The sequence below is a fragment of the Sphaerodactylus townsendi genome, linkage group LG13 (assembly GCF_021028975.2).
Source record: "Sphaerodactylus townsendi isolate TG3544 linkage group LG13, MPM_Stown_v2.3, whole genome shotgun sequence".
Taxonomy (NCBI): Eukaryota; Metazoa; Chordata; class Lepidosauria; order Squamata; family Sphaerodactylidae; genus Sphaerodactylus; species Sphaerodactylus townsendi.
The window spans coordinates 9,121,070-9,132,904 of NC_059437.1; the positions used below are offsets into that span (position 1 = coordinate 9,121,070).

Below are 11,835 nucleotides of genomic sequence, written 5' to 3' on the forward strand. Positions count from 1 at the left end.
TGAAAGATGCACTTCCTAAAAATAAATACATGCTTTTAGAACAAGATTTACAGGAACAAATGTCAACAAGCGCTCAAGGACTTTTGTCTCTTTAAATCCATCTTGAAGGATTCTTTGACCTGGTTAGGCTGTCCGTTCCCCCAAAACCTTGGGAGAATGCAACAAGCATCATTCCCATTTGCCCCTTCTTCCAAAGAAGTCCTGGGTCCTTACTTCCCCTCACTGAGGCTTTAAGGTAGCAGAATCTTTCATCAATAACATTGTCGTCGGTGCCGTCCTTGGGACTACCTGAAAACCAACATGGCAACCAACGTCTCGGGCTGCAACGAGCAGAATGACTTTTCCAAGCGCTTCTACGCCATCGTGTACACGATCATCTTGATCCCTGGACTGATAGGGAACATTTTGGCCCTCTGGGTGTTTTATGGGTACATGAAAGAAACGAAGCGGGCAGTCATTTTTATGATCAACCTCGCCATTGCAGATTTGGCGCAAGTATTGTCCTTGCCCTTGCGAATTTTCTATTACCTGTCAGAAAGCTGGCATTTTGGAAACGGAGTCTGCATGTTTTGCTTCTACCTTAAATACGTCAACATGTACGCCAGCATCTACTTCTTAGTGTGCATCAGCGTGAGGCGTTTTTTGTTCCTCATGTACCCCTTTAAGTTCAACAACTGCAAGCGCATCTACGACGTGTACATCAGCGTCGCCGGGTGGATCGTCGTCTGTGCGGGGTGCTTGCCTTTCCCCCTTCTACGACTGACATCTAACGGGACGCAGAACAGCGACAAATGCTTTGCGGATCTTCCCGTCATGGCCGTCGATAGCACCGTCAGCATCGCCATGATGGCCCTCGGCGAACTGTTTGGGTTTGTGACCCCTTTGCTGATCATTCTGTACTGTACGTGGAAGACGGCTTTATCTCTAAGAGAAAACAATTCCGTTTCCCAAGACCGTGGCGAGAAAAAGAAAGCGCTGAAGATGATCTTAACTTGCGCTGTGGTGTTTCTGATTTGCTTCGCCCCTTACCACATCAGCTTCCCTTTGGACTTCTTTGTGAAAGCCAAAAGAATCGAAGACTGCCAGGCTCGAAAGGTGATTTTGATCTTCCACACCATGGCCTTGAGTATCGCCAGTCTGAATTCTTGCCTGGATCCGGTCATTTATTACTTTACGACCGATGAGTTTCGAAGAAGACTTTCAGGGCAAGACTTGCAAGACAGCATCCAGCTCCATAACGCACACTATGGGAAAACTAACGGCCCTACACAGAACAGTGCGACAGCATGAATGCTGGAGTGTCTGACATACCTGCTGAAATGGTTTAACGTGAAGCAATGAGCCCAAATTCGTAAGCTTAACCCCAGCCCTAAAGCTCCAGAGCCCTTGCCGATCTACCGTGTTTCCGCGAAAATAAGACAGTGTCTTATATTAATTTTTGCTCCCAAAGATGCGCTGTGTCTTATTTTCAGGGGATGTCTTATTTTTCTGCTCCACAGCTGCATGCTCTGGTGTTCTGTTCGACGGGCATGCTTCCAAACAAAAACTTTGCTACGTCTTACTTTTGGGGGATGCTTTATATTTAGCACTTCAGCAAAACCTCTGCTACGTCTTATTTTCAAGAGATGTCTTATTTTCAGGGAAACAGGGTACCTATAGGTTGCCTTTAATGACTTGATAGTTTGACCTGGAGTATAAATGTCACCTTTTGCTTGCACATAACCCCTGACAGGGGCATACTGCCCAGGGGGACATATGGGGTCAAATGTATCCAGGTTGCAGCCATTTAGTCACTTGGGGGGTGGAAAATCACCCCCACGCCCCTCCTCCTTCCCCACAAGTCCATACACTGACTTCAAGACAAGTGACTTGACTTAATGTGATGGTGACTTTGAGATGACCTGATGCAAAAAACCAGTGTTTGGTCATGGTGGGGGAGGGCGGCTGCCCACACGGCGGGGGAAGTTGTGTATGTAGAAAACTCAGATTTTGCACCGGGCTACATTTCCCCTAGATGCGCCTCTGCTGCCTGCATGTGTATTTGAACAGCATTTGCTATGAGTTGTTCTTGTACCGAGTAATAAAAATGCAGAACGGCAGTCAGTGGTGGCTAGTGGCGTTTTCAGCCAGCCAACCAATGGGATTCATGTCTTTTGCATGTATATTTAGTGCATAATCCCATTGACCTAGAATAGCCAACTAGGGCGGGCGGGTGACCGAAGCAGCCTTATCTGACTTCCAGATGCCCAACCAAACCAATGAGGTGGTTTTTGAGGGGGGGTGGGGGAAAGGGCTCCGTTTAATCTGTAATAGAAAAGAAGCTAACAGCCTCTGGTCACATATTTCATGTGCATTTTCAGTCAATGGCACATACCCTAAACATGAAGATGATTTATCCTGCTTAGTGTTGCCAGCAGCCCTGGAGAAAGTCGTTCCTTTTGTAGTTGCTTAATGTGGGGAAAGGGAGCTTTTCTTGGTGTGGAGATCAATAGCATCCCTCGTAAATGGTGGCGTAACATGATGTCAAGTCCCAGAAGACTCCATAGAATTTTCAAGGCAAGAGACAAGCAGAGGTAGTTTTCCATTGCCCGCCTCTGCATAGCAACCCTGGACTTTCTTGGTGGTACGGCAGAGGCTGGGTGGGGCATGATGCCTTGGGCTCGGGCCGGTGCGTGGGCATTCCAGGTGTGGGCATTCCAGGGCATGGTGGAGGCGTTCCAGGGCATAGCGTGGCAGGGAAGACGGGGGTGTGGCGGGGCGCAGGATGAACGTTCCCCCTCGCTCCTCCCCTGTGGTACGGTCTCCCCCGTCCATTTCGAGATCTGAGAAGACTGGGCTAGCCTGGCCCATCCAGGACAGGCCACCTGGTGTAGAAGATCGCATTAAGGCTTTATTGAAGGGTCAGGAGTTTCTCTCTCTCTAGGAAGCTGACACAGGAATAAACCTGATTTGCCTCTTAGAACAGGAAAGTTCCCGGCAGGAACAATCTAACAAGCTGATCTTGCATTTTAGTTTACTGTGGGCTTTTTCGCACGGTTTGTTCTTGAATTAAGGCAATCCGCATCGACATCCTGACCTTTTTGTTGCTGTTTCGTCACTTGAGATCATTCACACATCACCAGGTTGTTGTGGATGTTCTTGTTGCTTCAGAAACCCCTTGGTTTTGCATTGCCCTGGAATGCAGTACAAACGAGAGTTCCGATTGGCTGTTGTGCCATCCAAGGGCGTGTTCCGTGTGACGCTTGGCCCCCGTCATCACGAGCTAACGAGTCAGTGTGATTTCACTATCTCAGTGTACCACTGCGTTGAGAACTCGCTATCTCGAGATATCGGGGCGGCGTTGGAAACAATGCAGTGCATGAGTGACCGCGAGGAGGGGTGGGAGGAGAGTGAGATGGAAACGAAACAGTGAAATGTGCATGCTCAACTGGCAAGCTCTACCGCATCCTGATTGGTTGGAGGAAATCGCATCACACAGTGGGCGTGATCCCTCGCAGTAGCTTGTTCCAGTTGCGTTTTGCACCTAGGCACCAGATTGTGGGGGGAATCCGTTTTATCAAGAAAGTTGCACAATTATCGAGCGACAGGAAAAATGTGAGACAAAGGCTGAAATGAGCGACAGATTAGGGGTCGGGCCACATTACGGCTCAAGTGTGTGCGAAAAAAAGGCAGAAACCGTGATGACCTCATATATTAAATCAAGAACAAACCGTGTGTGCGAAAAAGTACCTATGAGATGGCTGCAGAAATTCCATTACTGCATAATGTCAACAGCCCCCACCACCTGTGGTTTTTTGGTATAGTCATGGATATTCAGAGGTATACGTCTTCTAATGCTGGAGGCTCTATTTAACCATCACAGCTATGTTGTCAGACCTGCCTTGCATGAGGGTATCTACTTTTACTAAGCTTGTGGGCATGATGATGTTTAATGAGCGAGATCTGGAGAAGTAATTCCAAAATCATAGCTCCCCCACCTCCCTGCAAATATGTCTGCTAGCCTCGTACTACTTATGAGAGAATGGTATTGGTTATTGTTATTTATTTCATGCAAAGTCCACTTTAATGGAATCAGAGATTTCGAGACTCCAGAACCGGTATTAAAGAGGATGGATCTATGCTTGGACATTGCTCATTCCTCATGGTCAGTCAGTGGGCGGAATGGGTCTCTTGGGCAAAGAAATAAACATATTTGCCACACAACGGGGTAAGGGAATTTCCTTAAAACGGTACCCTTGATCTGAGACTGAACGGTGTGTTATGTGTATTTTTTGTACTAGCCAAAAATGCTGTGAAGTGTTGAACTGTTAATTTAAAATTCCTGATGGAAATAATTTATATGAAAACGTTTTATTTTTCTTACAATAAATCCAGTGATTCTCTGACATCCAGTTTAATGTTGAATGAAACATGCATGCTGCTACATACTGCATGCACTGGAGGTGGGGTGGGGATGGTATTTAGGACAAATGGAGATGTGTGTTTCCAAGTTCCATAAGAAGGGATGCCAGCTTCAAGGTGGATCTCCAGCCATCACCTGGAGGTTGGCAACCTTATCGATAAGCCCTGCCTGGATAATCTTCCTTAATTAGGGTTACCCATTCTAGGTTAGGAAATTTCTGGAGATTTGGGAGTCCAAAGGCCCGTTTTCTCTGGGGAAAATGATCTCCCTTGTAATTCTTGAAAATCTCTACCCTCTACCTGGAGTTTGGAGGAGGAGGAGGATCATCCACAGGCCAACTGAAATGTACATCACAGAGGCCCCTTCCGCACATGCAGAATAACACACTTTGAATTCACTGTCACAATTGTTTGCAAGTGGATTTCGCCAATTCTCACAGTAAAATCCAGCTTCAAAGTGGATTGAAAGTGGATTGAAAGTGCATTATTCTGCATGAGCGGAAGGGGCCAGAGTTAGTTAGTTAGTTAGTTAGTTAGTTAGTTAGTTAGTTAGTTAGTTAGTTAGTTAGTTAGTTAGTTAGTTAGTTAGTTAGTTTCTCCCATGCTAAGTAGCATATCAGGGCAACAAGTGCTCTCCAGTAGTTCCAGTTTTTGGCGAGTGTTTCAGCCTCTTCCCATGCAATATTCAGTGCCTTCAGGTCTGGCTCAAATGTTCTCCTCCAGGTGTTTTGGGAGCGTTCAAGAAGAAGAAGAAGAAGAAGAAGAAGAAGAAGAAGAAGAAGAAGAAGAAGAAGAAGAAGAAGAAGAAGAAGAAGAAGAAGAAGAAGAAGAAGAAGTCGACTCAAAGAGGCTTACAAACTCCTTTCCCTTCCTCTCCCCACAACAGACACCTTGTGAGGTCGGTGGGGCTGAGAGAGTTCGGAGAGAACTGTGCCGAGCCCAAGGTCACCCAGCAGACTTCTTGTGTAGCAGCAGGGGAACAAATCCAATTCACTAGATAGGAGTCTGCCAGTCATGGGAAAGAGTAGGGAATCAAACCTGGTTCTCCAGATTAGAGTCCACCTGCTCCTAACCACTACACCACTCTGCCTCTCTCCTTCCTATGCTGTAACAAGTCTGATAAGCTCTGGGTGACCCTGATTCTGATCCCTATATTTGACCTGGAATTGCTCTCGTTTTTTGGAACGTCCCAAGAACTTGTTTAATGGGCATTCGTAAGTGTTCAGTGAGACACTTGCAGAAATGCATGGTTGTATGCGAACACACCTGCCTGCCCAGCCTCCTGGTTGCTTCCACACCCTTCCTCAAACTGTAGCCCTGCCTTTCAGAAAGTGTGGGGAAGTGTCCTGCTGTAGGAAGGATTCCTTAAGGAGAGGATGGCCTCCAGCTGCAGTTTGTTCCATCAAGGACTCTTCCCAATCCCCTCCAACATGATTGTCCACCAGCGTATGCAGGAACTGTAGTTTCAGGCAATCTAATCAGAAGTTCTCCCAGAAACTGTTAAGCCCATCGAAACACAACCATTCAGTACACTCCAAAGCTGCCGGTTGCACTGCTGAAGAACGTTACAAGAAGCCATCGGTACACATACATTTTGCTTTGGAGTTGGTATGCTTGCCAACTCCCTATTGGAAAATTCCTGGGGATTTGGGAATGGAGCCTGGGCAGAGTTTGAGGAGGGGAGAACTTCAGCAGGAATTTGACACCGTGGAGTCTGCCCTTCCCAAAGCAGGCATTTCCCCCTGGGGAGTTTATTATTATTATTATTATTATTATTATTATTATTATTATTATTATTATTATTATTATTATTATTATTATTATTATTATTATTATTATTGGATTTAATATACCGCCCTATCCCCGAAGGGCTCAGGGCGGTGAACAATATAAAATATTATATATAAAAACATACATACAATTTAAAACAATTACGTTCTAAAATAATGTCCCACGAAACCCATATATAACCTCCCCAGAAAGGAATAATGGGTCCCGATGATGTTAGGGACCCCTGTAAGCAGAGGGGGGGGGCAGAGGCATCATCAGCGGCTGGTCTCTCCAAAGGCCCGGTGGAACAACTCAGTCTTACAGGCCCTGCGGAACTCTCCAAGGTCCCGCAGGGCCCGGACAGCTGGTGGTAGAGTGTTCCACCAGGCCGGCGCCATAACCGTGAAGGCCCTGGCCCGAGTGGAGGCCAGCCGCGTCATTGAGGGGCCAGGGATCTCCAGTAAGTTGGCCTCTGCTGAACGCAGAGGTTGAACCGGGACATATGGGGTAATGTGGTCCTGAAGGTACGAGGGTCCCAGGGTTGGTCTCTATCATCTGGCAATCCAGATGACAGAGTTATCTAGAGATCCGGGGTCCCACCTGAAGGTTGGCAGCCCTAATTTCACATCAGGAAAACAGCATGAGGGAGACTTTTGCCCCTTCTCCTTGAGGGTCATGGATCTGATCCAAATTGGGCCCACTTACATCTGGAAATTAGGTTTCAGGAATTGCTGGAACTCTCTTGTTGGGAACATCCACTTTGGCAGGATTCCAGGCAGACCTGGAAACAGCCCAAACTGGAGTTAGGCCCATCCGTCCATGTAATGTTTCTGTTCCCTCTGTATGGTATGAGGAAGGCTTATGAGGGCTCTTAACAGTGTTATACTCCATCGGTTAAAAGGTAACTAGTGGCGTATCTAAGGTAGGGCAGGTAGGGCACGTGCCCCGGGTGCTACTTCAAGTGGGCAGCATCCCTGGCCTGCCTTCCCTCCCGCTTCATCTGCACGATCTGTGTGCCTTGCCTCACTCCACCTGATGCCCAGCCCCTTGGCACTACTCAGCCACTGGCCCACCCCACCCCACCCCAAGCCAAGCCAAGCCTCAAGGAGAGGCTCCCTTGCCAATAGCCAGTAACAAGAGCCATGGCCAGCCAGAAAAATGGACCAACCCCCAGGCCAGATACCTTGAGGACACTGTGACATTGAGGGGCATGTCAGAGTAATAGGCACTTTCCCCATAGATCAGCGGTGGCGAACCTTTTCGAGACCGAGTGCCCAAATTGCATCCCAAAACCCACTTATTTATCGCAAAGTGCCAACACGGCAATTTAACCTGAATGCTGAGGTTTTAGTTTTTAAAAAACGGTTGGCTCCAAGGCGTGCGTTACTCAGGAGTAAGCTTGGTGGTAGTCGGTGGCTTTGCTTTGAAGCAACCGTGCAACTCTTCCAATGGGTGAATCACGACCCTAGGAGGGCTTACTCAGAAGCAAGCCCCATTGACAGCAACCGAGCTTACTCCCAGGTAAAGGATCTTTAGTTCTTCGCATGAAAATCAGTGGGGTTTAACAGCGCTTAACAGGGTTACTTACACTGCTTCCCCAAAACTAGGTCTTAGGTTTAATGCTAATAATCGATCCCAGCGGCCCAGGCCAGCCTAGATGTGTGGAGGAGGGGGGCGACTCTGTTTGCGCGTGCCCACAGAGAAGGCTCTGAGTGCCACCTCTGGCACCCGTGCCATAGGTTCACCACCACTGCCATAGATACACTCCTGAGGATAATCTAGTTGCAGATATGCAGTTTGGGCCTCAGCTTATAGACTTTTTTTAAAAAGTTACTAATAAATTTGCCTCAGCAATAAGCAGCTCAGAACTGAGCTGACAAAAAGCCACTGCAAAGTCAGGTGCCAATTTCCAGCGCTATTCACTGCTGCCAGTAACTAGAAGAGGAAAATTTCCCCATTTTGCATACGGGCTCGGCTTATGGAAATTTCACCTCACTTGTGCGGTATTTTGTATCTCTTGACACATTTTTTTTAAAAGCTGAAACTATATATAGCTGTGATGAAGGGGGACTTTTTTCTAGCAGAGCAGAGACACTGCAGGCTTGTTTGGATGGTAAACGTCGATGTTATTCAGTTGGGAATACAAATGCAAATCAGACCACAAAGTAATGTTTACATGAATATTTGAAGCTGCCTCATACAGAATCAGCCCATTGGTCCATTAAGGTCAGTGCTGTTTCCTCACAGTAGCAGCGGCTTTCGAGAGTCTCCGGTGGAGATTTTTCACGTCACCTCCAATGTGATACTTTCAGCAGGAGATGCTGGAAACTGAACTTGGGATTTTCTGCATGCCAATCCGACACTCTTCCAGGGTGCTACAACCCCATCCCTTGATGTCTGGTTTTGGCCAGCTGAAGGCGGAAGGAGGGCTGTAGTCTGTCTTAAATTGTTTCAACCCTTTTTCCATAAGTTAGCTGTGTTCTCTTTCACACATGATGCTCGCCAGGTTTAATGTTATGCCTTCTGCCTTGTTACATGGCAGATTTAATAAGCAAGAAAAGGCCAAAAGATTGAGCCCATGTAACGACGGTTCAGTTGAATCTCTGGCCCACCAAATACTACACTGTCTCAGATTCAAGGAAATCAGATCCAAGTATATGAATCTTACTCCTTTACATTTACCCCAACTCCCCAATTTAATTAGATTACACTACTTGTTGGACAACCCTGATCCTTCTCTCTGTATGATAGTGGCAGACTTTCTCCTGGAAATTACTAAACGCCAGTAGATTTCCTTCGACCCAACATTTATTTCCTGTATTGTATATGCTTTTTAATCCGTTTCTTATTATTGTTGTATTGTTGTCTATGACAATAAAGGCTTGCTAAGAAATGCTAAGAAAAGTTAGCTGTGACTCGATGGTGCACTCACAAACAAGAATAGTAGCAGAGGCAGAATCTGGTCCATTGATTAATTGAGAACTATTCCAGCTAATTGTATTTGGATCGAGGCCAGCTTGCCTTCGCCCTGGATGCCCCCCTTCTTGCCTCTCTGGTGACAGGCCTGCTTCAAAACAGGAAGGCAGCCACCTGCTCCGAGCACTCGGCGAACAGGCGATGGGTGACAGCTCTCGTTTCTTTCTTCTCGCATTCGTTTCTCCGCTGTCACCCGAACAACTGGCAAGCAGGAAACCGCAGGGCGAGCAAAAGGTGAAAAGAGTCGCTGCGGAAGGCAGGCCGAGATTCAAAGAAGTGTGAATTGCTCAGTTGCAGAAGAGTAACGGCAAATAACATAGACAGCGGCAAGAGAGAGTATATTAGACAGTTCAGAGGAGTAATAGATGTCATGTATTACAGGAAGCACCCCCCCTACCCCCCAGATGCAATGCAGAGGCACCAGCCAGTCTGGCCTTGCTTAAAATTGCCTCCCAGATTCATATTTGGTGACCAGTTACATTTGGAAGGAAGAGGGGAATTAAAAGCCTTTGGCACAACAGAGACCCAGTTAACTCTCTGCTACGGAGATCTCCAGCCAGGCACACATTTTATGAGACTGGACTCCTCCCAAATGTCTCAGACGGATGTCTATTGAACTGTCCCATGGAAAGAAGCCATGGGTGGCTGTGTTAGTTAGTAACTATAGGTTAGCCAACTTTGGACTGGGAAATTCCTACAGATTTTGGGGTGAAGCCTGGGGAGAGTGGGGTATAATGCCATAGAGTCTTCTTCTCAAGCGGGGCTGATGTCTGCAGCCTAGAGATCCCTGATAATTCCAGGAGGTTTGCAGACACCACCTGGAGGTTGGCAACTCTATGGCAGCAGCAAATGAAGAAGAAGAAGAAGAAGAAGAAGAAGAAGAGGAGGAGGAGTTTGGATTTATCGCCCCCCTTTCTCTCCTGCAGGAGACTCAAAGGGGCTTACAATCTCCTTGCCCTTCCCTCCTCACAACAAACACCCTGTGAGGTAGGTGGGGCTGAGAGAGCTCCGAGAAGCTGTGACTAGCCCAAGGTCACCCAGCTGGCGTGTGTGGGAGTGTACAGGCTAATCTGAATTCCCCAGATAAGCCTCCACAGCTCAGGCAGCAGAGCTGGGAATCAAACCCGGTTCCTCCAGATTAGATACACGAGCTCTTAACCTCCTATGCCACTGCTTGTCTAAGGGTACCTTAAAGTCTCACAAAATATCTCCCAGCATAAGGAACAGGGTTTCTGCTCGCCTTTGTTTGTAGGGTTGCCAGTTCTGGGTTCAGAGCTCCCTGGAGATTTGGGGTTGGAGTTTGGGGACAGTGGGGTTTGAAGAGAAGAGAATGCCTCACAATTCACCCTCCAAATAATTCATATTTTCCAAGGGAGCTAAACTTTGTAGTCTGTAAATCAGTTGTAGTTCTGGGAGGTCTACGGGCCCCACCTGAGATGGGTAACTCTGCACTATGCCATGTTTGGAAGAGATTCACATTCACATTTCAGAGGCTGTGTTGGAAAGCCTGAGGGCTTCCATATCAAGGGGATTTATTCTTGCATACATGGGAACACCAATGTGGACCCAGGAGCTGGACTTCAGCCCGAGAGGCCTGTGTTCAAATCCCCACTCCGCTATGAAGCTCACTGTGATGGACTGCAGAGAAAAGTGTGATTTTTAAAGTTCAAATCTGTCAGGAGCAAATATGGTTTACAATCAGAGGGTGGCACAGAGGCCTAGGAACAGGGATTGGCTGAGGCAACCCTGCACCTTGATTGGTCACAGAAGACTTGATATCATCAGGAAGCAGGAGGATATTTCCCTGTGTAAAACCATCTGAGAAGTTTTTGAAGTTCCTGAAGTGAAGAGTTAGTAGCCTTTGCAGTGACAAAACATAACAGCTATGAGGAAAGTAGCAGCAGTCAGTATGTGATTCTTAACCGATAGTGTGACAGCCCTGTGTGCTGCAGTGGAAAGCAAATATACACAGACTAGGAGAACTCGTGATTAGGTTATTGAGGGCCCAGGCTGAAGGGCTTATATATAATTGTACCAGTAGCTGGTTACAGACCAAGTGGGCACACGTAAGGGTCCTCAGCAGTTCCTGTCAGCCCTACTCAAACTGCCACCCCTTGGGTATACTGATAGCTCTGTGAGGGGATTTTTATTTTTCACTTCAAAGGTGACTGCTCTTACCAGGCTGGATTGGGGTACCCTTAAATGACTCTTAAGGCTTATTAACAAGCAAAAAAAAGAAGAAGCGTTTATTTATAGAACTAGCAGGGTACCTGCGCTTCGCTACGGGGAGTGGATCCCATCAGTGTCCATGCCTATCCAGAATGGTTATGGTGCATCAGAAGTCTGCACTATCAGACATCAAGCTGGCAGGCAGATGTAATGTTTTGTGTGTGTTTTTGAGCTGCTGGCTTCAAAACATGGCACCAGGGATGTTATCAAATCCCCTGAACATACAAAATCTCAGTTTCTGACACCTGTTCTTTCCATTAGGGATGAAATTGCACATTTTCCTGGCTGCAATTCTAGTTAAAACAGATGCTCGTTTTTCCATCAATTATGGTGAAGTCTAACACGTCTCTTTCCCTTCAGGCTAATTTGGGAACCTAATCTCAAGTGAGTATGCACCCAACCTCTTGACCTTTGAAAAGAATAATGGTTCTATCCTTGTATAGCAGGTACAGCAGTGGC

The 11,835-nt window shown here is 46.9% G+C and overlaps 1 protein-coding gene across 1 annotated transcript; it reads left to right on the forward strand.

Annotated features, from left to right (window-relative positions):
- The first annotated feature begins 300 nt into the window (after window positions 1-300).
- Window positions 301-1,290, forward strand: GPR174 (G protein-coupled receptor 174). The gene has a single exon (XM_048514744.1). The coding sequence runs from the start codon at window positions 301-303 to the stop codon at window positions 1,288-1,290; it is 990 nt and encodes a 329-aa protein (XP_048370701.1).
- The last annotated feature ends 10,545 nt before the right edge of the window (window positions 1,291-11,835 follow it).